Consider the following 27,682-nt stretch of genomic DNA (forward strand, 5'->3'; position numbering starts at 1 on the left):
TGTATGTCTTCTATTGTGTAATTATTATACGTCATAAATATTGTATATACAGGATGTCTCAAAAATGGAGGTCCTTGAAAGGGGCGGTTCGGGGGGTATAATTAACACAATGCAATTTGAACGATGAACAGACACATTTAGAGTGAATTAATTATTTATTTAATGCAATATTATAATATTTATTTCTGTATATGTCAAAGCTAACGAGGTTAATACAGTGTTCGAAAGGTTCGACTTTTCAGATCTGGACAGTTACAAAGGCTCCCTCTGGATGCTTTCAGCATTTATAAACTCTGAATTAAATATTTGCAAAGTTTATATAAAAACGAGACCAATTGCTTTCTGTATTCCACGTTGTCATCAGCGGTTCCTATGCTTCAGATGTAGGATTGCGAGAGTTATTAGCGGAAAAGTTCGCTGGCATTATTTCTTTAGAGTAATTGCACCAGGGAAAAAGATTCCATAGATTCCTTTTCTTAATTATTTCAAATTTTACCAACAAAATTTCCTTTGCGAGTGTACGTTCCTCCTTTTTCTTTACTCAGCCTTTAGTTAAGAGGCAATAGGTTTCAGAAAGAGATAAAAAATTACTGATAAGACTATCAAAAGAATATTTTTGCACGAGTTCTTCTTTGTTTGTCGTCGATAATTTTCCAAGCAATGCTTCTAAAACCTTTGTAAGGTATTGACACTTTATTTCAGCCACGCCGAGGCGCGACCACTGCTTTGATAAAACCTTCAAACTCGTTCATCTCCGAACTATATATTTTCGCCGCGTTGGAGGAAATATCTCGAAAATTATTATTCCGATAAATTTGAAATTTGGCACGGCCATTTAGCAGATATTCCTTTGTCGGGGGAACCACAGATGTTTCTCTCATTCATTGAAGAGATAAAAGTCACGTTCACAAAAGCTTGAATAATTAATTGCACCATTTGTACCAATTGTACCATTTGATAAACCCTTTATAGGTTGACACTGGTACTCATTGTTATCACTAAGGGAAGGGAAGGGACTTTTGTATTTTTAAGTTTCTACGCTCGTCCACCAAAAAAAAGAGTGATTTCTGCCGAGGGATTTCTGCCCTATAAATGGTTAACAAACAGAATCGGAAAACTCCCTTTCGGGAGACACTTTGCGGAGGACTATTTATTACAATCACGGTGCTCGCCGGTTGGATAGCGCTGGGAAAAGGATAAACTTGTTCGCATTCCTCGAACCTAAGAGGTTATTGGTGTAAGCCTTGGAACTCTTAGGCGCTATGGAAGTTCTACTCACTGTTATCGGAATAAACGAATCAGGGAACGGATGAGTGGGTCCAGCAAGCGGGAGTTAAAGCGGAAGAGGCGAACGTAAGAACCACAGAGGAAACTTTCGTCGTATCATCGTTGTCACGCTCTGATGCCTTTCCGTATTGGATCATTCAAAAGCGGAGCGTTGGAGTTGTATGAAAAGTTGCCTGTATGATGTACAGTAACGGCGGTGATAACAGGACAATATTAAAGCCATTGCAATTTTCTGTTGAGGATATTTCGATACATTAAGATAAAAGGAAGTTCCATTTTATGTTTTATCGAAGTCCGGAGACTCGTGAAATTTATCCTGAAAGGTAGAAGAAAAAGTGTGGAAGGTAGGAGAAAAAATGTAATGGAAATTAGGAGAAAAAGTGTGCTGGAAGCTAGGAGAAAAATTGTGATGGAAGCTACGAGAAAAATTGTACTGGAAGCTAGGAGAAAAAATGTAATGGAAGCTTGGAAAAAAAATGTCCTGAAAGCTAGGAGAAAAATTGTGATGGAAGCTAGGAAAAAAATTGTGCTGGAAGCTAGGAACACTACAAGTTTGCCCCCAGGACCCCCGAAAAATTGTTAAAGAATTGTAAATTCACCAAGCTGCGTGTCGATCAATTAAACATAAAGACACAAAAATATTGATTCACCGTTTAGGATACCGCGATTCGTGTCGAATTCGCTAATAAAATTGTCAACAGTGTAGCGTTTCAACATTAACGGTTTACAAATTCGTTACACGCAGCGTGAATGCGCAAAGTGAACGCCATAACTTTCACGAGTTCGTTCGGTGTCTGAAACTTCCGGCGCGTCGCTGTAACAGGAAGCGATCGGATGCCGCTTTTCATCCGGACAGAACGCTGGGAAGCTTGCTTCAGGTTCTCCAAAGCGATATTGCTTCTCGCGTTGGCGGGGCAATTTATAATTAGCGAGTCTCGCGGAATTGCGCTGTTCTCGAGGCGCGATAACTGCAGTCTCCACGGTTCCTAAACAAGTGTCTGTTTAATGTAATCGCGCGAGCTGTTGCCGATCGTTCGGAGATTACGTAACTGGTAACAGTTCGCAGCAATCGCGTCGAGCAATTTCAGTCGCACTCGAAACGTAATTATCTGTTCCGTGCGGTCAGCGCGTGTACATTTGTTCTGGCACGTGCAATGGAAACTCGATGGTGAACCAAATTACTTGTAAAGGATGTTGCTTGGACACATATGGGGCGGAGCGGTGCTCCTAGAGCACAGTGGACCTAGGAACACTTAATTTTCCGGTTAATGGAACTGCATATATAGGGAAGGATTATAAGAGATTCGATAGTTTGCACCCAAAGCGTCTTCCAGTTTGTGTTTTAGTAGTATTCGGTCACATGTGGCTTGAGTTTTTCAACTATTGCGTTGCAGATGTATGAACACTGTATATATATGGAAGTTGCAAAAGTTAAAAATATGTTATACATATTTATATATAAACATGTTTCTTCGTTATTAAAATAATTGTTTCAACTATTCCGTGAAGGTTAGAGAAATTAAAATGTGAAGAATGTATAGATATTTATTATACATACTTATATATAAATATCTTTCTTCGTTATTACAGAAAATTCTTTGAACTATTCCATTGGAAATACATAAACAGCCTGCATGTACATGAAATATACATGATATACATAATGCATTGCAATGTACATGAAAGTTACAGAAATGAAAAAGTGAAAAATGTATAGATATTTATTGTACATACATAAACCTCTTTCTTCGTTATTAAAAAAAATTCTTTTAACTATTGCATTACGAATATATGAACACCCTGCATATACATGAATGTTACAGAAATTATTCGGTGTAAAATGTATGAAAATTGATTGTACACATTTGTATGTATACATGCATTTCCCTTCGTTAATGAACAAAATTTGGCGATGAATTGTTCATTGTTTCGTCCAGCGAGAATTGGTTACATGGAATGGTTTATTTATTGCGCGTACCTTTCTTCGTGCTTTAATTTGTTCCATACGATGGCCTCCAGTAGACAACTCTCCAGGCATGTTTCTCGTGGAAAGTTCAAGGTGTCGCGCCATTCCCAGATAGAATCCAGCTATCACGCAGAGGGGTATCGCGTAGTATGCCAGGAACTTGAACAGCACCATCCCTCTTTGATAGCTTTCGCCTGTAAACACGGGGGTGGAGTAACAGGAGGTCCGTATGACATGTCAGACTCCGTGCATATGACACGCAGTTAAAGTTAAGGGAAGTTTTGTGTAGGGATGTTTCGCTTTCGATCTACACTGGTTGTTCGTTGTAAGATCATTTAGCCGATACTTAGACGATAAATTCTCCGCAATTATGTATCTTGTGAGATACATAAATATCAGGTGGACTGGAAAGTAATGTCGTTTCTTTTACATTAAATTCAAACAAATTTTTTATAAATTTCTATTTTTAATTATTAATTGTATAATCGCTCCCGTTATCAATAGCCTTTTGCCATCTAGTGTGCAAATTGCCAATGCCAGATCGATAAAAATCAATGAGCTGATGAACGATAAACAAGTATTTAAAATTGCAAAAATGACATTATTTTCCGGTTCACCTAATATATCGTAACTCATTGTAAACATTTTTCAGGCTTATTCTGATAACTTAATTATTTCTGGCGAGGAGCTGGAAAGTTGAACTATAAACATTACTTATTGTCCAACTTTTTAGCTCTTAAATCCAACGAACGCACCTGATTCTCGCAATTTTATTAGGGAGAGAAAATGTACACAAGAAATTTACTACTTCTGAAAGTATCCTAACGAAAGAAAGGAAAGTTTCACCTTCTTCTAATCCGTCTGCCCACCTCTGATGACATAATCCTGTTTTTATTAGGTCTTAAAAAGTTTTAATTTATTTGCTGTATTTATTTCACTATTAATGCTTGTTATTTTTAATTAAATTAGAATTAGCTACTGCATATTGAATTTAACGTATTATGAAAGATACAGTCTGATAAAGTACCCCGTTGCCACAGCACGCTGTTCTTTTTTAATTAAAAGAAACATGGCGCAAAACGACGCATTATTGAGACTTATGGCGGAAGTGCCATTTCCGTTGGTGCCTATGAAAAAGTGATATAAAAGGTTTAAAAACTGCGATCTCGCGTGAAAGAATAAGCCTTGGATGTGCAGGAGAAATGAAAGCTGAAAGTGTTGAGGTCAGTTTGAGAGTCTATATGTTTTCTTACACTTCGTGGAAAAGATTGGACGTTGACGCTCACCGAATTCTTCGGGGAAGGGACTGCAAATCAGGATGCTGTGGTTAGCCTGCAACTCCACAGTGGGCACGTGAGAGAAAAGAGCAGCTGGCATCGCCAGGACAATCGCCAGGACCCAAATGAGGGAAGCTGTAAGTATCGTTAGCGGTTTCGCGCTCAATCCTGCGACGTGGCGACGAATGGGATTCACGATGGCGCAGTACCTAGGGCGCAACACATAGAAACGTGTTCTTTTTCTGTTGGAAAATTTTAATATACATACTGAGATTACAGACGTAAGAATTATTATGATCCATAATTTCTTTAAAATATTTGGACTTCAAAAACTCTTATTAAAAGTGGTAGTTTTATTAAAGCCTTCCTTATTTCAATTTTTATATATTATTCTGTTAGAAAATTTTAATGACAGCTTGTAAAATATTTTGTGTAAGAATAATTATGATCTATAATTTCTTTAAAATATTTGGACTTCAAAAGCTCTTATTAAAAGTGGTACTTTTATTAAAGCCTATCATATATTAACTTTTATGTACGATTCTGTCAACAAATTGTAATGTTAGCTTGTAAAATATTTTGTGCAATCTAATATTCATGTATTGTTGAATTCTGGTATAAAGAAAAAATTGTGCCTTCCTCTAGAGTTAACATTTTCAATCCAAATTTCACAGTGGACGTTCTCATAATAAAATCTAAACGCACAATAAGTTCGAGCACGATGGATCTCATTCTGACTTACATCAGTGAACCTGTAATTTCTTCGCAACTGCACGGCGAATCGACTTTCTTTGCTACTTATCGCCAGCAATTTTACAAGGATTACTGATCAGATGAACGAAGAAGCAGCTGATTGCTCCATTAATGGGACAGAACTTCGTCAAAGTTACTACGGCCACCCTCCGCCGTTGAAACAACAATTTGCTAGCTGGTAACTGGGTTTGACAACTTACCTCTCGGCCGATAACGCAGTCAGAGTGAAAACTGAAACGCCGATCGAAATATCCTTGGCGCACTCCGATAATTTGCAAACTGCCAGACCCCACGGCCATGACTCGATCGTGTAGAGGATCGACGTGAACGGCACACACGTCACGATCACCTGAAAACGAAGGGGTGAACACGGAATTTCCTCGACGACGGATCCGCCTGTGTTTTGCATTTACATTGCGTCGCGGATTTTTCAGTTTTATCGCAACGGGAGCAATTTCGAAATTGTGGGCGGGCACCGCGGTACGACGGCGTTGGATTTCATCCGTCTGATAATTCCACGGTATCCAGCTGAGGGTTCAAACGGCGACGAATAACAGAAAAATAATATTGGATGCACAAACGCTGATGGAAAATCAAAATGCGACGTGTCTATATGGAAACTGTTTCAGCATTTTAAATATTCAGATGATTAAGAACATTTGTTGGTGTTGAGAACGATGAATGTACTGAAGAATAAAGAATGTAGGTTTGTATTGTGACGACAGTTCCTGTCTTCACCACCACTGTTAGACAGTGTTGCTAATTTCTAAATCGCGCACCATTCGTGACAATATTTCGCTACGTGCCACTACAATTTAAATTTCTAATTTCTTCAAACTTCTAAGTCTTCAACCAAAAATCTCCAATGTAACATAACTAGACCGTGGATTTTCATACAAATTCATGTCCGGTACACATATTACATAATATTCTATTATATTACCCTCTATATTAAAATATATAGAAATATTTAACCACTACGGAAACGAAAACTGCAATTTGTATGCAGGAGTCCAGGTACTCGAGATTATATTTATTAATGCAACCATTTCGGGCACAATAACAACACGTTTTTATTGCAAGTTGTTATTGCAGCGATTATTTTTGCACTCGCGTTGCGTCTGCGGAGTTTCCGATTTTAATTTGAAAGTTGCGGCCGGCTCGCGAAACGATATCGTAAATTTCATCCGTTTAGTAATTCCGCGGGAATCCAGCTGAGGCTCAAACGCGGTAAAAATTGCATTGAAATGCGGCGGAACGGAGTAACGATTGAATGATATTCGCGGCGACATTTGCTCGGATCTCTGAACGATGTATGGCGATGTTGGTAACGGAACGTCTATCGACAGTCATTCATTCGTTCGTGCATGCCACGAAAATCACGTGTATGTAGCTCCGGAGCAGTGATTTATTTGAAAGGAAGGATTCCGTCGATGTTATTCAATCAACCAGGGAAGCAATCTCGAAACTCCTGGCGGCGTACCAAACGATATCATTTTCATTGGTTGTAAGTTCAACGGGTTCGGTATTCGATCATTTTTTAACAGAAACGCGTCCCTTCGATCATTACGATGCATTGAAGGAATGGGAGAATTAAGTAGTATTTTGTAAGTTATCACGTTTATTGAAACGTTGATTTATTAAAGAATACATATTGTCTGGTAGAGCAAACGAATTTCGCAGTTGCTGAATTTTTATATTATTTTCTAACAGGAAACAATAGTAGTATGCGCGCGAAATAACAGGGATTTGCTCGTTTCGGCTAACAATGAGTCTAGTAATTGGCAGATATTACTTTATTACTTTTATGGACTTTAAAAGACAATGAAAGTAATCAAATATCCCATTTTAATTCCTTCATATTTTCCAATCGAATATTAGTTAAAAGAGAATATGGTAAAGTGGATAACTTCTGGTAAATTGGAGCCCCGACAATAAAAGCAATACCGTACTAGCCGTTACATAACAGTCGAGTTAATGCAAAAAGAGATAAGCAAATAAATTAAGAATGGAAGCTAACGATTCCCAGGTGTATTTACTTTTACGAGACAATTACGTTGATAAACTCTTTTATCTCGCCTTGCTACAATTAAACAAAATATTTCTAAATAGAGTTAGTATAATACAACACAACAATGCTGAATTTATAAAATATTAAATCTGATATGTTTAGCTCCAGATCACCAGCATTAATGCATGAAAATTAGACTCAGACGGTAATTAAAGTTAATTCATTCAGTAAATTTCTAAGATCGTCCAACCTATTACGCAATATTCTATAGAGGAAAAGTAAAAAAACTTTATGAATTTAATTACTCCCTCACTGCATTCGTGATAAATTGCGGCAAGGGCATCGTTAATAGTCGAGCAATTTCAAAACGAGAGTCAAGGTGTAAATCATATTAACTCGCCAGTGTCGATGCTAATGCCGCGAATCGAACGCGTTACAGAATCGAATAAGCTCCCATTAAGAATTCAATTCAATTCCCGCAATATTGAAACTTGATCGTGACTCGAGTCAGGTATCTCCATTTTGCGGGAGTGCACGGTGAATGTAAAAATCGTCCAACCACGGCATAGTTTGCGACAGATTTATCCGCCTCATCCAGCAAGCCGCATAAATCACGCGGCACATCCATTTTCATCCAGAAGGGACACGCGTACTCTTGCAAATTTTCCGACCGGTAAGTCCATAAATTTCTTACAAAGAACCGTTCTCCGTCGCCACTTTTATTCCCCTATAATCACAAAATTACAAAGCGAGGGATCGTTTAATACTCTCATTGCCGGCCAAGTCATTTCTAAATGACTAACGAGGAACATCTGCGCGAAGTCCGACGGCGATTCTCCTCAAACTTTCCGGGGTTTGTCGAGAAACTCGAATTTGTGGGACGAGACCACCGAAGTTTCGCAACCTCGATGTTATCTTGGAAACTATTCGGTGACGCGACGAAGTTATAAAGACACTGGGAAAAGAATATTAATGTTGGTAGAATAAAGTGGATAAAAGAGGGTAGACGTCACTTTGGCGTTAGTAAAATTGCGATATTATTTAGACAAAATTATTCAGGATGAAAGTGAGTTAAATTAATAGGTAAACATTGCAAACATCTACGTTTAGGAACAATGTATTATTGAGAGACTAAATAGAATTGTTATACTAGGATAATGTTTCGAAAAATTATTCAGCATGCAGCATTTATTTTTTGATAAATTAAGATGATTTTTTCGCTGTCTTTCTGCTGCACGGTTCGAGTGAAAATAGTTTTAATTTGTTGACAACGAAGTGTGTATGGTAGCATTTGTTTCTTACCAAAAGATCGCCCAAAGCCAGAGAGAGCACGTAAGTGTTCGGAACGTTTCTCATGTTGGCGTGTCGCAGTAAGGTGAGCACGAGAATTCCGTTTCCAGTTACACCCACCACCAGGATTAATATGAATACCGCAGGTACGATGTACGTTTCCGGTCGCTGATCGTATGGCACGTACAAATTATCGTCGTCGCCTTCAATGGTGGGGAACGACGTCGCGTTCAGCACTTTTTCCATCTGTAAAAGGATAGTCGTATCCTTTTAGCGAATATTTTGATAACGTTTTACCTCGACAAGCTATCTGAGGAACATACAAGGTCGTAAAAAATACTATGTAATTTTCTTTAAGATCTTATTAAATATACTAACAACAGTTGTTATTAAAAAACAATCCTAAAGGTTCTTTTAGAAAAACCCTTTCAAAGTAATTAAATCGATGTTTCTCAGTCCTGTTTTCTCGCGAACTACGAAATCATGAAACGGCATCGTGGAATTTTTGTTCATTTTTTAATTTGCTTGCTCTCGTAACTGGCGATAGTCGCGGAGCGATGTCCGTCGATTAAAAAATATTTTCCTCTGGAAAAGGATGAAATTTCATCCGTCAAATTTCCAAACTGCCCACGCTCTGGGTAACATACGATAAAAATTGTTCGTCATTTGCGGCTCTGGTCCGGATCGGGGTTCACTGGTCACGTATGGATCCCGTCGAAATTAAAAAGATATAAATAAAATAATTCTCCCAGACGGGAATTTCGTCAGGCGTCGAATTCACGCCCTCTCGGCGAACGTATTGTTTTCGGCTGGCAACAAAACGTGTTCGCTTTCGGGCAACAATTTCTGAAGCAGCCAGAGCGCTAGCGCTCTCGGTTTATAGCGCAAAGGTAAAATAAATCGACCCTTATTTACGTTGCAAAATTTACGAACGCCTCCGACAGAAATCTCGCGTCCGCGTTCGAAACAATTTCACCGAGAAAGCTGGAGAAAATGTAACGTAATTTCGACGTAGATCTGGCGATGCGGTTGTAACATCCGCGCGCTGTGTACATTCCTCGCGTCTCGCTTCTTCGCGCCAGAAATGTTTCTCCTTTCGTTAAATTTATCGTTTTCACTTCTTTGTCAACGCGGAATTTAACCGGGCGTCGAGTTAATGGAATTGGAAACGTGTTGCTTTATTTTAGGTAAATATAAATGTACTCAACGTAAATGTACAAATATATAATATATGCGTAGAATGTAATATACACTGAATATAAAAATAAATACACTAATTTTATATTTAAGAAAGTAAGAATACATTCATGAAACGTCAGAAGCATGTCCTTTTAATTGTCTGATTCTAAGTTGACACACAATACATAACGTCACTGATAAAATGTTTCTTTACATTTTAAGGTACGTGTTGTTACATACAAAATCATATTTTTTTTTTTTGCCGTATTTTAAATTGTCAATGAAAACATCCACTTTTGAGTCGTTTACACTAGAGTGTATCTTTAAGTTCTACCTATCAAATATTATCAAAAGCATATCTTTTTAATTCCCTGTTTCACTTAGTAAGACCTACAACACAAAATGAGTCTCATAAAATATTTCTTCACCTTTCAAGATATGTATTGATAAATTGAAAATCATTTACCACTCTTCGACTTATAATTTTCTTTTTTTTTTTTAATTCTCAAAGGAGCCTCTCTTTTCAGACTTTTACACTAGAGTGTATCTTTAAGTCCTACATATCAAATATTATCAAAAGCATATCTTTTTAATTCCCTGTTTCACTTAGTAAGACCTACAACACAAAATGAGTTTCATAAAATATTTCTTCGCCTTTCAAGATATGTATTGATAAATCGAAAATCATTTATCACTCTTCGACGTATAATTTTCTTTTTTTTTTTAATTCTCAAAGGAGCCCCTTTTGAGTCGTTTACACTAGAGTGTATCCTGAAGTAAGTCCTGCCAACGAACCATTAAAAATATATTCCTTTAATTCCCTGTTTCATTTAATAATATCCCAAGTTGTCAACGCGGTGACTGTCAACTCCCAGTTGAAACGCGGGATTATGAGCGAAGCGCGACGGAAAATACGATCCCAGAGGAGAGGTAAATTTTTCTCTTCATGAAACGTATTTCCCCGTCCGGGGTAGGCAGGGACAATTCTCCTAGTCATTGACGCTTGCCGAGAAATTACATCTTGAAAACCCCCATCTGGACGTTTTAATATCATTCGCGACGGTGCCGCGCAAATCCAATTTATACTCTTTAAAAATAGAGACGCGAGGGAAGAAAAATGGATCGCGTACACTCGACGGACGACACCTTTCCACGAAATATCCGTCCGCGGAAGATGATGCAGCTTTTAAATAGTACGCCGAACGGCAAACTCGGTTAGGTGTCGCGTAGAAAATTTATTTGTTACGTTGCGACAACGACGGGAACGTAATTCGATTTAATTCTATTTCGATTTATTTGAACGTGACGAAACCTGCCGCGGGAGAAGAACCGCGGCACGGGGAATAAAGGAAGAAAGAACAAGGCAAACATACGTGAAAGTAGGTGTGTGGGAAGGGAGATTGTCGTCACTCGTGTACACCTCGCATTTCGAGCGCTACTCAGAATTATTGGAATCTCAGTGATTGAAAAAGCTTAATTTTTTATTGCGTTGCAGTAATTCTGTTGTAGATGTTTTCATTGACAATTTAAAATACGTATTGTCTATTTTTCGAAACGAATATCAAATGTTTTGATGGAACATATTAATAAACAAATTTTAGTAATTGGCACTACTAAAACTAATAATAGAAATAACTACAAATGAACATTAGTAAGTTTAGTATTTAGTGTAATTCTGTTGTGGATGTTTTCATTGACAATTTAAAATACGTATTGTCTATTTTTCGAAACGAATATCAAATGTTTTGATGGAACATATTAATAAACAAATTTTAGTAATTGGCACTACTAAAACTAGTAATAGAAATAACTAAAAATTGGCACTACTAAAACTAATAATAGAAATAGCTACAAATGAACATTAGTAAGTTTAGTGTTAAGTCTCACCCAAAACTGCACTTGGAACAAAATTAATAACTCCAATTATTTTCCATTAAATTTGCCCCTTTGAGCCAAATAACTTTTGTGAAAACATTTTTTCGATTCATCCAACACACGGTTTGAATCCCAATCAGCTGTTCGCGCATGTACCTCACCTTTCATCCCCGTTCTTTTTAGGAACGAACACGTCGACCCATTGTTTTGTAAACTTTACAGTAAACGTGAAAAATCCATTTCAGTTTGGCGTTAAACACGTCGGACTGGACAAATACGAAATAAACGATATCGTTGTACGGGCATTTATTCGATGCCATATTAAATCGGTGCGTTTAATCGATACTGTATTAAATCGCAGCACGATCGGATGTTGGAAGTGAATTTATCGAAAAAAATATCCAGTAGCCAAGTTACGAGCCAGTAGTTCCTGAGCTGTGTCCATGAATATTCCTGACGCAAATAATTCTCGAGCAATCGTTTCGAACTGTCGATTCCCGATGCCCGTTTCAATTCACGGCGATGAAAAGGTTGTATTGCATCTGGATCGATATGATTAATTTTTTGTCGCGCTGCGATTCGCTATCAGCCGGCTCAGTTTCGATAGGGCAGTTTTTTACTCGACAAAGGATCCCGTCCGTACAGTTTTCATATAAAATTCTGCCCGTACACAAGCTGACACACGATGCACGCAGCTCTTTTTCGAAAACAATTCGATATTACTTTTATTTGAGCAATACAGGCTGAATTGAGAATCAAATTTCAATTCCGTTTAGTAATTGCTTTCGCTCAATTAAACGATGTTTCTTGAAATGTCAGAAATGACGTTGTAAATCAAAAAAATTGCTCCCTTGTTTGCGTCATCGATTTTATCGGTTTTATTTGTTGCGATAGAAACGAACAACTGTAACGAATACACTTGTTGATTTGGACACTTTTCGGGAATTGTTTTCAGGAGGACCGGCGCAATCGAAATTTTATTTTCATTCGTTATCATTCACCACAATTTTCATTTATCGTTTATTATTTATCATTCCTCGGTACTCATTCAAATATAAATATATTTAGTTTTCCATATCAGCTAATGTTCATCTAGAATCCCTACAAAAATGAAGAAACACAAAATAATGACGCTACTCTTAATTATTTACAATAATACATGTAAATATGTACAGTCAATTTCGGAAATATTCGTACCCTCTATTGAAGAAATTTGTTTCAATTAAATGGCAGGTTTGATGTTTCCAAGTGTATGCTTGAATAAATATGCTGATTTATGCAGAGCGCGGCTGTCTAGCGCGTACCTTATTCTACTGCGGCTGTCTAGTGCGTAGCCTGTGCTACTGTAGCTGTCTAGCACGTGCCTAAGCTACTGCGGGCGCTCCACGGGCGCCGCGTACTCGCGCTCTGACTGTTCGAACTTTTCAATTAATATCTCCTTAACGAAGCCTCGGACAACATTTTCGCTAGGGAAAAAGTTGTTTCAAATCACCCCTCGAACCACCTTTTTCAAGGATCTCCAACATCTTTGGAACAGTCTGTATATAAACCAACATTGCTTAGTATTTTGATTGAGTAAACAATAAAAATACCAAGATCTACTCTCATCCACCAAAACTAAAACGCAAAAATATTACGATAACTCAAGGAAATTTTTGTTTATCTTTCTTTTTAATTTTAAATGTAAACTATGATCATAACCCTATCACCAGTGTTTTTGTTTGCAGTGCTTCGTCACTCCATTTCAAGAAACTTATTAGAATTTAAATAGGAATGAAAATTTGCATAGCACCGCAATGGCGGATTAGGTTAAGCGCTGAATCTCGTTACTCGTTTGCAATGTCTATTTGCTAAATAATCGAGTCAAGAACACCGCGCGTGGCCTCGAGGAGAATTTCTGGCGCGAGATAAAAAATCGGGAGAGGAATTAAAAGGTTTCGCGATTAAATTACGTTTTCAGGATGAATGATTGAATTCAAACGCGCGCGAATATTCGGACTTGCATTAGAGTCTCTCGTTTTTCGACCGCCATTCATCGGGATTGGATTCGCCGCGTTCAACGCGCACCGTTCCATGAGATATGTAAATGACAGGTGTATTTTTACGTTGTCAAACTCACTGTACCGCAGCTTTAACTTCCATTTCTGCGGTATCGTGAATGTATCGTTGTTAAAAGTTATGTTTAATTGCGTTCGAGCCGTATTTATGCGACTCGACAGCTGTTACCTTCTACGCGTGGTTTGGAAACAATTTGGAATAGATACGACATTCGCGACACCATGGGACAGAATGGTGGAGGTTGTGGTCCGAATTGTAGAATTCGTTTGACGATAAAAATGAATACTTAAATAACAAATACAACCTGAAGGGAATAAAGATTTTAACAGAGATTTAAACTATTGGATTCCTAAACTTTTATACTTGCATTCTTGGACTTTTCAGGTCAAAAACTATAACATTTGATAAGTTTTAATAAAAAAATATGGACCACTGAGATAAAGTTCAGCTGAATCTTTTTATATAAATTAATATTTCTTGTCGAAATAGTTTCTAAAACATGTTCCACGTAAACTTTAAAGGGTCATTTTGTGCGGAAGATGTTCACGAATCTGGTTAAAGAAGGAACTAACTTGAAGTTATTACATAAACAGTGGAAAACAAGAGGAACGTGACAACGTTAAAAAATAGTTCGAACAGGATGGAAACCTAACCAACGGAAAGTTAAAGCGTTGACGTATAAAAGATCAGGTAGCACGTTCGAAAGAGGAAAAGTTTGAGAGCAGGCATTTTTAAGGGTAGTTGTGTAATTCGTAAGAAAAAAAAATAGAATGGAAATAAGTACTGGAGTTAGAGTTACGGTGGAGAGAAGTAGAAATAGACAGGCGTGAGTAAGTAGGATCAAAGTTAGCGGAGTGATATGAGAGATTGCTACGAATGAGATTAGCATAAGAAGGAGAACCCGTGTTAAGGGTTGTTACGTCCTGGTTATACGACTTAGAAGGGAATCGTAACACCCGTTAGAACTATCCGAGTGATTTATGCGCGAAATAAGTTTTAATCATTTCCTTGGGAGAGAAATACCGTGGATAGGATATTCTAACTTCGAAATTAATGATATCTGGATTATTCGAGGCCATAAGTCCTGACATGAATGCAAAACTGGTTTCAAAAATATTAAATTACAGATGAAAAACGAAGTACAATGTTCAACTATAGAGTCTTCACTCAACAATACAAAAATAGGAAAATCAATTCTTTTTAATTCTGAGGTATGGTTCGAAATATCAATTTCAACTTGGTCATTCTTTTTTGGAGAACCTATTGTGCACATCCGAGTATTCTTGATTATGAGAGTTAAGTGATTATTTAAGTTTGTCGATAATCCACGTCGATGGAATCGATTACCTCATCGACTCTCGGCAGAATTGATTGTATCGGTGAAAACAAATTACGAAGGGCGGTTAGAGTTACGTGGACGTAACAAGGCTGCTGGAGATAAGGTAACAAAGGTGGAGAATCCATCTCTGCTTCGTGTCAAGCCAGCCAGGCTTTTCAAAGAGGGGCGTGGGCGTGATCAAATTTACGACCACTGTATGCGAGGACCGGAGATTAGACTTTTGGACACGTCGTACGCAAGAGAAGACTAAAACGAGGGTGAGCAGCGTGACATAGGCTAGTGGCCATGTTCTTCGGAGTTCCGAACTAGTTTTGGACGGACATCAAGACCTCTGAAGACTTTCAGACAGTGTCTCTCAACCTTCTACGTCTAAACGTCCACTTTATCAAATCTCCTTTAATTGTTAGGTGGTCAAAATTGCGTTCAAGTCGTCATTTTGTTGTAATTTGATGAATATATATCAAAATTCAATGCAATTCATTTTATTGTAATTCGAAAAATATATATCAAAATTCAATTCAATTTGTTGTAATTTGATGAATATATATCAAAATTTAATTCAATCCATTTTATCCTAATTCGAAAAATATATATCAAAATTCAATTCAATTCATTTTGTTGTAATTTGATAAATATACATCAAAATCCAATACAATTCATTTCATCATAATTCGAAAAATATATATCAAAATTCAATTCATTCATTTTGTTGTAATTTGATGAATATATATCAAAATTCAATACAATTCATTTCATCATAATTCGAAAAATATATATCAAAATTCAATTCAATTCATTTTGTTGTAATTTGATGAATATATATCAAAATTCAATTCAATCCATTTTATCCTAATTCGAAAAATATATATCAAAATTCAAACGTGCCTTTGAATTTTTCTTAAAAATTCCAACGACCTTCCTGGACAACCCAATAATGTGAAACAACAATTTCACCATGTTTCATTGATACTACTTACAATTCACTGCATACTAGATCAATTCTTGCCCTCCTCCCTATAAAAGTCGGCCAATACCTCTGTTCGTCCCTAAATAAGATGAGCTCGTTTCCAGTCCATTTCGTCTTCCGTAAACATAAACGAGAACAAGCATTATTTACTGAAACAAGCCTGATGCACTTTGGTCGAAAACAAGTCATGTTTTATGTAACGCCCGGAACGCTGCACGGCAGATCCTCGGCTCGTGCATGCTCTGTTTCTTCCCAGCTTCGTTCACGTTCTTTGAGAATAAATCCCGCGTGAATCATGGAACAGAGAGGCCGTATCAAAGCCTCGTAAACCACCGCGTAATACGATAAAAGAGCAGGAGGCACGGCAAAATGTGCCGAACAGCGCGAAACCACGGAATCGCGTCAGAATCGCTCAACGATGCTTTCGCGAATGTCCAACGAAGCGACAAAGCTGCAACAAGTGTTCCGCCGCGAAATTAAAGGAAACTCGTGCCTCTCAGGGCGCTGTGGAACGAGAACTTGATTATTCAAGGTGTAACAGAAAAGAAACGAGATTCAACTCAACCAGAGGTATTTTAAAGCAAGGTAGAACCTGGGAGTCGAGAGAATCCAATCAACGAAACAAGAAACTTTTATCCATTTAAAGTAAATACTGGCTCGAGCAATTAAAAGGGAATCGAGCTACGAGCAGGCGTATCTAATTGCCGATTAAGGAGCGAAAGAGTTTCGAGAAAGCACTGAAACTTCGAATTAATATGCGATGGGATTTGAGTCAAGTCTTCGAGTTTAAACTTGTCGTTGAGTACAAGAAACAATCGTCGATGTTTCCGTGCGTTTTCTTGCGGTTGCCGAGGATCGAGCGAACTATAAACTCTCGTCAATTGCACGTAGTTGGCGGAATTGGCGTGTGTGCGATTTTTCAGATAAGGCACGGATACGCGCCAAGCCGAAAGTGGATCGGGCGAAATGGAATCTTCGATGGAGATTGCATTTTCGAATTGCAAAACGTGACGTGGAACTGCGAGACTGTCAGCTTGGGAATATACCAGAAATAATGCGAAAGATACTCGACAACCGAACGATTAATCGCGCAAATCTCGCGTTTCTGCCTTTGTACCATTTTCACCCTGTCTTTATACAGGGTGCTCCACATACATGCAGACAATCCCATAAATATCCAACCCTCTATGCTTATTGAAGAAGTTTGACTAAATTAAATAATTGTTTTGATATTACCAAATGAATTTTTGCAAAGGAAATTGTGGTTCAGAATCGTGTCAGCTACCGCTTCCTGGTTCTTACACTAATTCTGGGACACCCTGTACAATCCTTATGTCGATGAAGGATTATTGTTTTCGCAAGAAAGTTTGAGATCTCAATGCACATTTGAAATAAAACAAACAAAAGTTTCATTGAATTATTATAATATTTTAATGTTTTAGTTTTGGTGGATGAGAATGGATATTGCTCTCTAGGGGATATTTACTCCCCTAAGCAATATAGAATCTTCATATCGATGGAGTTAATTATTGTCTGTGCAAACAAGAAAGTCACGTTAACAAACAATGCAACATCCAAACTGAATGTGCATGTGATCAAGAAGACGAAGAAGAGTCTAGCAGCAATTATTAGTGACGAATCGAAATAAAAGAATATCCAAGCATCATACATAGCCAAAATGACATAGAAAATAATTGGAGCAGTCCACGTAATCACTCGGCCAAAGCTGGGGACGACAGCACCCAATAAGCGACGAATAATTCACCCCGTAACAACTGAGGTAATGGACTGCGAATCGCTCAACTACCAGACCTCTAATAAAGGAGCATTGTCGGTGGCCGTAAAACACTGCTCAGATGATGGAGGCCTTCTACAACCACCAGCCGAAAAAATAATGGCCACTCACGCCAGATAATAGCAGCACTAAAACTATTAATACATAAAGAAAATCTAAACGGAGCCAATTCACAAGCAGGTTCATTGATTATTATTGATTATTATAGTTACGTTAATAACGCAATTGGAGAGTTGATTAGGAAGTTGTATAGGTTATCCTTCAAAGCCTCTATTCGTGAAATTTTTCTTTGTTAAAGTTCTCTTACTTGAAAACTTAGACAGTCTAAGCCTCCATAACTCGAAGCTCTTCCCTTGAGGTTCGAGTTAACGGGATTCGACTGCTCTCGCCGTCTTTATGCGAGTTTCGGAATCGTTCAACTTCCTCCTAACGGTTCCCTGATTATCGAAATATTTCAACGTCGGAACGATTTTGTCGACACGGAAACGGAAAAGTTAGAATTTTGGGACGAAGGTGAGAATTTTGTAGGTGCAGTAGAAAGTTAATATGTATGTAAAGAAGTGATAAGGTCACTCAAATTACTATTTATACATCACGAGAAAACCTACCAATCAGACTTAAATTTTGTGTTTGTTAAACTGTTATAGTGAAAAAGCTCAATTTTATATAGAATTGTCAATTCTGAAGGGAATTATAATTTTTATTTGACGAAATCCCAGACCTTCCTCCATTTTTGCTTAGTTTTATATTCCAGTTTTCAGACTTGAATTCTGTGTTTGTTAAAGTCTTGCACTGAAAAAGCTCAATTTTATATAAAATTATCAATTCTAGATGCAATTATAATTTTTATTTTACGAAATCCTACAACTTCCTCTATTTTGTCTTAGTTTTCTGCTTCAATTTTGCCAACAACAACGTTTTAAAAACGTACGAATTAACTATATTCATTCGTCCTTTGCTTTTCCGCCTTCATTCCACTTTGAATCAACGTATCGGGCTCGAAAAGTTAACGTGACAGTGTTCGGCGAGATGTTACTTCCAAGGTGTCTGGTTCTCGCGTCAACGAGAAACTTCATCGCGTCTTTGACAGCGGAAATGCAACTTTTCGAATTGACGACGAAATTCCAAGTTGGAAATCGAATGTCATGCCTGCAGCAGCTGTGCAAACGAGGGTTATCGAGCGGATAGTGGAAGCAATATCACGCGTCGAATGACAATCGTATGCCTAATAATCACTACATCGTCGAACAAAGAGAGTCACCTGTCGATACAATACCAATCGATGCGTAATAGAGCAACAAATTCGCCGTCGTTGGAAATTATTCAGGTAATCAATACGAGGACTGTTAACGAACATTTCCGCTCGGTTTCGTTCTAATATTTCGTTTTAATAACCGAAACTTTCGCGTAACAGTAATTGAACAGCGTTCGTTAGTTCGGAAGCGCTCGGTTTTCGCGCTGTCGTGGGAATATGGGGGAAAATGTGGACACAAGCTGAGCCAACAAATCGTTAAAATTTGAAGAAAGGTACACGAAAGCGTGGAAGCCGTATTTCAAGCGAGCTAGAGGAACGAAGTAACGAAGAATTCGCGTGACAGCTCCTCGAACGATCCGGGAACTGAAAGGTAATTATTAACCACTTGCGAGAGACGATGATCTTTTTCCTTTTTTTCGCGAGTATCACTAAGCCCTTAATTTTGAATAAAATTCTTTTATGCTAGCTAGAGCAAGTTCGAACATTATGAAATGTGGGTGGGGAGAGGGAATTTTAATGAGTGGATTTCCCAAAGAAAATGGGTAAACCATGAGGTTAAGAAGCCTCAAAAGGTAAAAGATATTAAAAATGAATTAAAAATTGTCGATCGAATTCAGTCGTAATTGGAGCCAGTGTCACTAAGCTCTTAATTTATAATAAAATTATTTTACGTTAGCTAGAGAAAGTTCGAACACTATGGAATCCTAGCAAAAATGTGAGTTGTGAGAGGGAATTTTAATGAGTGGATTTCCCAAAGAAAATAGGTAAACCATTCCTCAAAAGGTCAAAGATAATAAAAATGAATTAAAAATTGTCTATCGAATTTAGTCGTAATTGGAATGAGTGTCACTAAGCTCTTAATTTACAATAAAATAATTTTGTATGTTAGCTAGAGGAAGTTTGTTAAATATTCAAACAATATGGAATCTAAAATGTGTGTGGGAAAAGGAAGTTTTAAAGTGAATTAAAAATTGTCGATCGAGTTCAGTTATAATTGGAGCGAGTATCGACGTTACACAGTTTGGATTAAAGATGTTGGGTCTCTGGTAGTGCTTCGAAGATGGTAGAAATCGCGATATTGAAATCGATCAGAATTCCATCCTCGCAACTATCGCAATAACATGAAATTCTTCGCTTCAGCGAGCGGGGCATTCGTCAACCAGTCGACGTACGCGGCAGCTAACTAGGTTTCGAGAGACGACGTGATATCCTCGTCGTTTCCTCGCCAGACCTCGATCTGCATATCAATTTCGAATCCAACGTTTATAGCGCTCTTCGCGCGATTACATATTTCCCCATTTACTGGATTTTACGGGAATCGGGTCGGAAACGTAACGAGGTTTCATTCACGTACACGCGCCCCCGCTTGAAGTGTCCGTTCGCGCCATTTCGAATTATCGCTGAGAAATTCAAATTTTCTACAAATTTATTGTGAACCTATGCGTCGTTACCTCGGTTGAAATTTTAGGTAAAGAAGAATCGAAAAAAAAACAGGAGAAAAAATAAGAGGATAAGAAGCCTGCTTTGGCCAATGTTAATTTAATAATAACATGTTATATTTTGTTGTACCTTTCAAGAGTTCGTGGTCCTTTTAATGAAATAAGTAGTACATAGAAGGAAAGAAAATAGCAATTATGTGAAGAATTATTGTAGAACCTACTATGGCATACAATAAATTATCTTTCTCGTAATAAACAGTTATTTGACATTCCAATTCTCTTGGAAGTGTCCAATTAAAGCCAAACTGTCTGAAAATTGAACTATTACAATTTCCCTTCCATACGTTCTCATAACTGCTCTATTGCAATTATCTCCTAAAACGCGAGTGAAATTTCTAAATATATTGTCACATTGTAAAGTATTTATATTTTCCAACTAATATATTCATGCACTTAGAGCCGCTATCTTGTTGAAATATGAAGAGCTTCTTAAAACCTCGATACAAAAACAATTTTTAAAAAATCACTAATAGTGACAATATTATGTCCAAAATAAATACAGAGAAAATTTCTGGATTTCAGTCTCTCGTTCCTAGTTTCTATCGCTTCTCGAACTTCTTAAATAATCGGTACCATAAAACTTCTTAAACTCTCGACTCGAAAATAAAAGGAGAACCTTTGAAAAATGTTTGAAAGTGGAGAAGTTTTCGCCCAAACAGATAGGGGGAAAAAATTGCCGCAACCTTGTGAGTTTCCGACGTTTCGAAATTCCTCAACTTTCCCGGGTATCGCGACGGAAAGCGGACATGACTTTTCTTGGGCGAAAGAGAGTTGCGTTTTTATCTAAAACTCGAAACAAACAGGCATCAGTGTTCCCTGCTATCCTAAACACTTGCGCGAATAAAACCCAATTGAGCTGCGGTGACCTCTTTACCTCTCCTATGTACAATTCCGTTCAGTGTAAATGAATTCATGCGAGCGCGTTATCGTTTCCCCGACGTACTTGTACGACTTGTTAGTCTTTGTAGAACCGTGCATTGTTCGACGCAAAGCGTTGTTCGACAGGCGGAAATCAGCTTGCGGAGAACGGTGATTTTGCTTAGCTCAGCGTTTCTCAACCTAAACGCGTTCGGTTTATGCAACTTCGTAAAATATTTTTCCATTCACCTGTTTCACGAGGAACTACGAAAGTACGAAACGAGATCGAACCCTGTACGTGAACTCGATAAGATTGACAAAAGCGTAACTTTTGCCTTTGGGATTTTACAACCTACTTCATACCCACCCTTCAGCCCCTCGAGCGCAACGGAGCGGTTGCATTTTAAACAAAGGATCGTTCAAAGTTTTACGAGTAATGGAAATTTAGATCTCAATAGTGGAGCCAAACCAACTTCGGAATTCCCTCGAACTGGAATGATGACGTCTGAAATCCTTGACTATACCAAAGACAAGTGGTACGATTCAGAGTCTCGTAATTAGAAACTAGAATGAAGTTCGGGCATTTGTGGAAATACAGAAGATGGGCACAAGTTGAGAAATATATAAAATATCGATAATAAAGTATGTGGTAGACTGTTCAGAAGGCAAGAGACACTTTCATTTAAAATACATTTTTTTTATTTAGTATCCATTCGCCGAAACATCCTCTGTCTAATTATGACGATGTCAGAAGAGATAATGAGTTCTTAAATAATAAAATTTCACCATTGTATCTGATTGAATTTCTGGTGATAATTAAATCGTTTAGTTTCACTCATTAGTTAAAGCAATTGCTCGGCAATGTTAGACACTCAGACTTTAGAAATCGAAGGGAATTTTGTTTTCTTTTAACATCCATATAGAGGGAGATCTAAGGAACTCTCATTTCCTTCTACTTGTCTCGCGGGTCTCTACTCGCAGCAACCTCCTCGTGGTGAGATCTGGTAATCGATATTATTCGTGACGAACAACCCTTCGTCGCTTGTAATAGCGAGCTAATGGCTGCGAACTTGTAATAAGATTTTTAAAATTGGGTACGTGATTACATATTCGAGTGATGATGCAAAAGACTCGAGATACAATGATTTCAACCTATACAGTTATATACACGGCCGCTGGAATCCAAACACGACTTGTATGCGACGTAACGACGCTGTACTCGGTTACTTTTACAATTCCTAGCAGCATCTGCTCGCGAGAGCGTAAGGACGCAGCTTCCGGCAGAATGAAACAAGGAAGACCAGGAAATTGAGTTCCTCGGGGGAATCCTCGCAGGATCGCGCGTTTCTGCATCGTATCGCTTTGATCGACGAACTGCGGCCGTGCGGAAGATGTCAATCCGTCGTGTGAAACACTCCGAAACTCTGCGAGTTCGCTCTGGTGTCTCAACTGTTTCGGGAAAGATCAATTTAGAGAGGTCAGACGATCCTGCTTCGCGCGGGACAGCTGATAAGTTGACAGAGATTAGTGTTCTCTCATGTTAATTTGAAACAACTTTTTCCTTAGCGAAAGTGTTGTCCGAGGCTTCCTTAAGGAGATATTAACCCTTCGACTCGAGAAGTGACTCGAGAAGTGACTCAGTTACTACTTGTATTAGGTTTCACGCAGCAAATCTACGATACCTAATGTTTCTTTAGGTTTCATTTCTTTGGAGCTCCAAGTGTCGATAATATGATTGTCGGCGAGGTAAAGGTGCCCTTATTCTCAAATCTAGATAGCTTAGAATTCATGGGAATAGAATACTAAGAAACATCTCGAGTTGCTCGTAGATACCAGAAAAAAAGGCCTCGAGTGCAAAGGGTTAACAGAAAACCCCGACCAATCAGAGCGCGGTTGCTGAACACGTAGCATAAGGTACCGCGGCTGTCTGGCGCGCAGCCTATTCTACTGCGGCTGTCTAGCGCGTACCTTATTCTACTGCGGGCGCTCCATCGGCGCCACGGGGTACTCGCGCTCTTGTTCGGACTTTTCTGTTCATATCTCCTTAACGAAGCCTCGGACAACATTTTTGCTAAGGAAAAAATTGTTTCAAATCATCACCCCTTTCAAGGACCTCCAACATTTTTGGGATACCCTGTATGGGTGTCACGATACCAGAAATAGAAGAACTCTAATTGTCAGCTGACTAATATTTTAACTCGTTGAGAATATCTTCACATATATGAAATCAACATTCGAAACACGATTGCTCTAGTACAATGGACCTCAGGAACCACACAATCACTGGACCCCTATACTTTCGACAACAAAGCCTGGGTGACTATGTCATTTCCTAAGTACGTTAAGGTCTTAGAGCTCAAACAGAATTTTTCCAAGCTGATTCTGTATTTGGAAATATCTCGTAGCACCCTGCTATGAGTTGATCTACCGCAGGCTACCATTTTCTGAAATGTTTACGAGAGTATCTATACCGCGTAATATACTCTCTTTTATGACTCTCAGGACTCCTCCTTAAGTCGTCTTATCTGAGAAGTCATTAAGGTTCGGCTCTAGAAAATCCAGAAAGCGTAATACACAGCGAAGAATAAATAACAGTGGAATAAGGAAGGCGTTTAGTTTCTGTTTCAGGTTTCCAGTACTGGTTACCTTTATTGAACGTTCTTTTAGTTAAGAATATCGTTCAATTCTACGTTACGAAGGGCAAAACTTTCGACAGAACGTAACTCAGTCAGATTGAATGCAACGTCTACTGCAGATTCGACCCTCGACCCCCGTTCGACGATTGAAACGAACTGTTTTAATTAAATTCGATTCGTTTCGACTCGATTCCGGGCCGCGTTTAATAATCGCCTTGGAAATGATTAAAGATTTTCCGTTTAACCGGTACAAGTACTGCGATTCTTTCGTCTTCGCGAAAACGCGTTTCAAGGCGCAGACGAAATCCATCGAAGCGATTCTGAGGAAATAGTCGATTAATTAAACGTTTGGATGATTAGACTGCTTCCCAATCTGTTCTTTTCTCTCGCTGTTTCTTTTCCCATAATCTCTAGCAACAATCACAGATTATATCTGCAGTTGCCGATCGAAAGAATGCGCTAGGATCGCGTGCAGTCCAGGATATATCGAATGCATCGAATAGAGAAATGTCTCACGCTCGTATCTTTGACTTTGAATATTTTATGCGATCTCAGTTCTCCTTGATCCACTCGCGCAGAAAACAAACATTGAACTGTACCCTGGCTTACGCTAAAACTCGGATCGGTAACATCGATCCCAATGCGATGTTACATGTAAATAATATTCCTACTTGCGAATTATCCGTCACTGAAATATTATGAAGAAACTTAAAAGTATTATGTTCTTAGTATATTTATGTTTCAGGCAAAATTGAAGCCCAGAGAGTTTGTAGCTCCTTTGAATTTGTTATTAAGAGTAGATAGAAATTATTTTCTGGTAGCGAAACATCTAGTTTGATTTCTCGAATGGGTTAATACGATCGGTGGTTATAGTTCTTAGTATATTTATGGTTCAGGCAAAATTCAAGCCCAAAGAGTTTGTAGATCCCTGGAATTTGTTATTAAGAGTAGATATAAATTATTTTCTGGTAGCGAAACATCTAGTTTGATTTCTCGAATGGGTTAATACGATCGGTGGTTATAGTTTGAAAGCTTTGCTGTCTTGTCGAAACTTTCGCGACTTGCGCCGACCTATTGACGGCTACTTTGCCGTGGGAATTGCATTATCGCGTTATTAGCGAACGACAAAGGGCTGTAATCCATCGACGGGACGGTACCGTGTAAATGGATTCAGAAACAATCACGCGGCTATTAAAAAGGACGCACCGTAATGTATTTAAAACGGGATAAAAAGTATCGATTTACCGTGAAATGTGCTCGAAAACGAAGTACAATCTTTCTAAATGCTTCTCAAAGTACGATTACGTTCAACTAATTATTTAATTATCATTCGATTCAAACGAATCTTTCGTTCGAAACATTACTTATTTATCCGCTTTTGTTTATGCCATTCTCGATCATATAGACTCCGAAATTCCTGGCAATGTTTCACGCACGTTAATTGGTTACGTTGAGGCACAAATGTGGAGGATACTATAAGCTGTGAGCCGATTACTGACACGCTCTATTATCAATTAATTGCACTCCCCGATTCCATTATTAACTGCAGATATAATCATCGATCTGTGACAAGCTCCATTTACGATATCGCGTTGACGCAACCCCCACTTTGAATTAACATTGTATATGTAGAATTTAGTGGCATCATTAGTACGGTCCCAGGTTGCTGGACATCAATTTCCATCTAGCAACCGCGATACCTTGCTTTCGATAGGTCTACTCAATGTCTTTTCATTTCGAGCAGATGCTCGTTATAATACACTCAATCCCAAAAATGTTCGTACCTTCTATATTTACTGAAGAAATTTGTCTAAATTAAATTATAGGTTTGATGTTTCCAGATTAATTTTTCATTATCAGAGTGTCCCAGAATTGGTGTAAAAATCAGAAATTTAGGAAAGGGTAGCTGAGACGATTCTGAACCACGATTTCCTTTGCAAAAATGTCGGTGGTGCTTCGTTAATAATTCAAAAACGAAGCGTCATCCGACATTTTTGCAAAGGAAGTTTTCTGGTTCTTACACTAATTCTGGGACACTACAAGTGTAAAGTTTATCCATGTATTATACATATTTATAACGGAACATTTATTTGAAAACATCGAACCTATTATTTAATTTAGACAAACTTCTTTAATAGAGGTTATGAATATTTATGAGTTTGACTGTAAATCAGGTCGCGAAGTATTTTGCCAAGTAAACGCCATTTAAATGTGTTATATTTTATTTTGACTTTTGTGTCCTTAGTTCTATTCATAAAATAATTTTGGCTTGTGTAGAAAATGTACAAAAATATGAAAAATGTTTAATGAGGTAAGGGAACATGCACAATAAAATATTATAACAAGCCATCACTCTCAAAAACTGAATGATAACGTAACGTCACAAGTTACAGTACGATTTCTCAATTCATTCTTTATATTCTACAATTACTTGCATGGATGGAAAAATTACATAACTGGCACGGAATGGAAGCAAAAAAAGGAATGGTATTGGCAAGTAAATATTTTCAAGAGAAACACTATTATGCTGTAGATACTACACGATCGTTTTCTCTTGCTGCATTGACAAGTGTGTTCTTTTATAATTGGATAGTAACTCGCCCAGCTTCGACGATCTCTCGAATTTGAGGAGATAGACCACGGTTCGACGTTCTTGAAACTTTAAAAAGAGAGAGCTTACTTTTGAAGAGGCGAAGAGTCTATAGCCGTGTATCACCGATGGAAAAAGAGAAATTGAGGCCAAAAACCGATGGAAGCTTTCATTCCCATGAAGCTTACACGAATATCAAACAGAAATACTCGTGAAAATATTTGAACAAGTTTTAATATATGAATGTCTATTGACCTAAAAAGCTCGTCTCAATTTTTACAAAATTTTTCAATTTCTATCCACGCAGTACCATTCCAAAGCTTATCGCAATTTTTAAAAAAATTTCTATTCCTATCCACGCATTGCTATTCTTCACTCGTGAAATTTGTTAAAACTCCTCGTTAATGACACGATATTAAATATAATATGCGAAGACACACTTTATTTCATTCAACACTCATCGGAATCATGAATTAGTGAGCTAAGATTCTAGCGTACGTCACTGATTACGAGTATCATCGCCATTCGGAATTCCATGAGCAGCAGTAACATATAGGCGTGTTCCATGTTCCACATTCCTGATACACTTAATTGCGAAATATCGAAAGTGCTCTCGCTCGAGGAGATGGCTGTCCAAGGATGGAGCATCTTAATTAGACGCAACGAAGCCTCGCCTCTAGCCATTTCATTACAGACCTGTTCGACACCCCAGTTCGAATTCCGAGACAACCCAAGATGCATTCTGAATTTCAGAAATTCAATCTAGACCCGCAAATTCGTTTACGCGTAGGCGCACGCTTCTATAATTTGCTGTTTAACCGTGTAAATATTCGTTGCGCCCAAAATCTTCGCTAGAAATTAATTTCTGTTTTATACTTTCGTACCTTTGCCGGAATAAGAAACTTATTCACCCCTTTCCCTATATTTTTCCACGTTTCGAAAGTGTTCACCCCACAAGTTCCTGCAGGAATTTCTAGATTGCGTTGTTTTGAGCGAGAGTTCTACGGTTTTTACATAAAAAGAACCATTTGTATGCCACGTTTATTG

The 27,682-nt window shown here is 38.1% G+C and overlaps 1 protein-coding gene across 2 annotated transcripts in view; it reads right to left on the bottom strand.

The window, feature by feature from the left end:
• LOC128879010 (neuropeptide CCHamide-2 receptor-like) overlaps positions 1-27,682 on the bottom strand; it is a 43,599-nt gene that overhangs the window by 4,220 nt on the left and 11,697 nt on the right. For both annotated transcript variants that reach the window (XM_054127772.1, XM_054127771.1), the window contains exons 2-5: positions 8,597-8,830; positions 5,484-5,632; positions 4,540-4,739; positions 3,266-3,447 (exon numbers count right to left, since the gene is read on the bottom strand). In XM_054127772.1, the coding sequence (XP_053983747.1) occupies positions 3,266-3,447; positions 4,540-4,739; positions 5,484-5,632; positions 8,597-8,830 (765 nt within the window). The remainder of the gene's footprint in view (positions 1-3,265; positions 3,448-4,539; positions 4,740-5,483; positions 5,633-8,596; positions 8,831-27,682) is intronic.

This window comes from Hylaeus volcanicus, chromosome 6 (assembly GCF_026283585.1).
Source record: "Hylaeus volcanicus isolate JK05 chromosome 6, UHH_iyHylVolc1.0_haploid, whole genome shotgun sequence".
NCBI classification, from domain to species: Eukaryota; Metazoa; Arthropoda; class Insecta; order Hymenoptera; family Colletidae; genus Hylaeus; species Hylaeus volcanicus.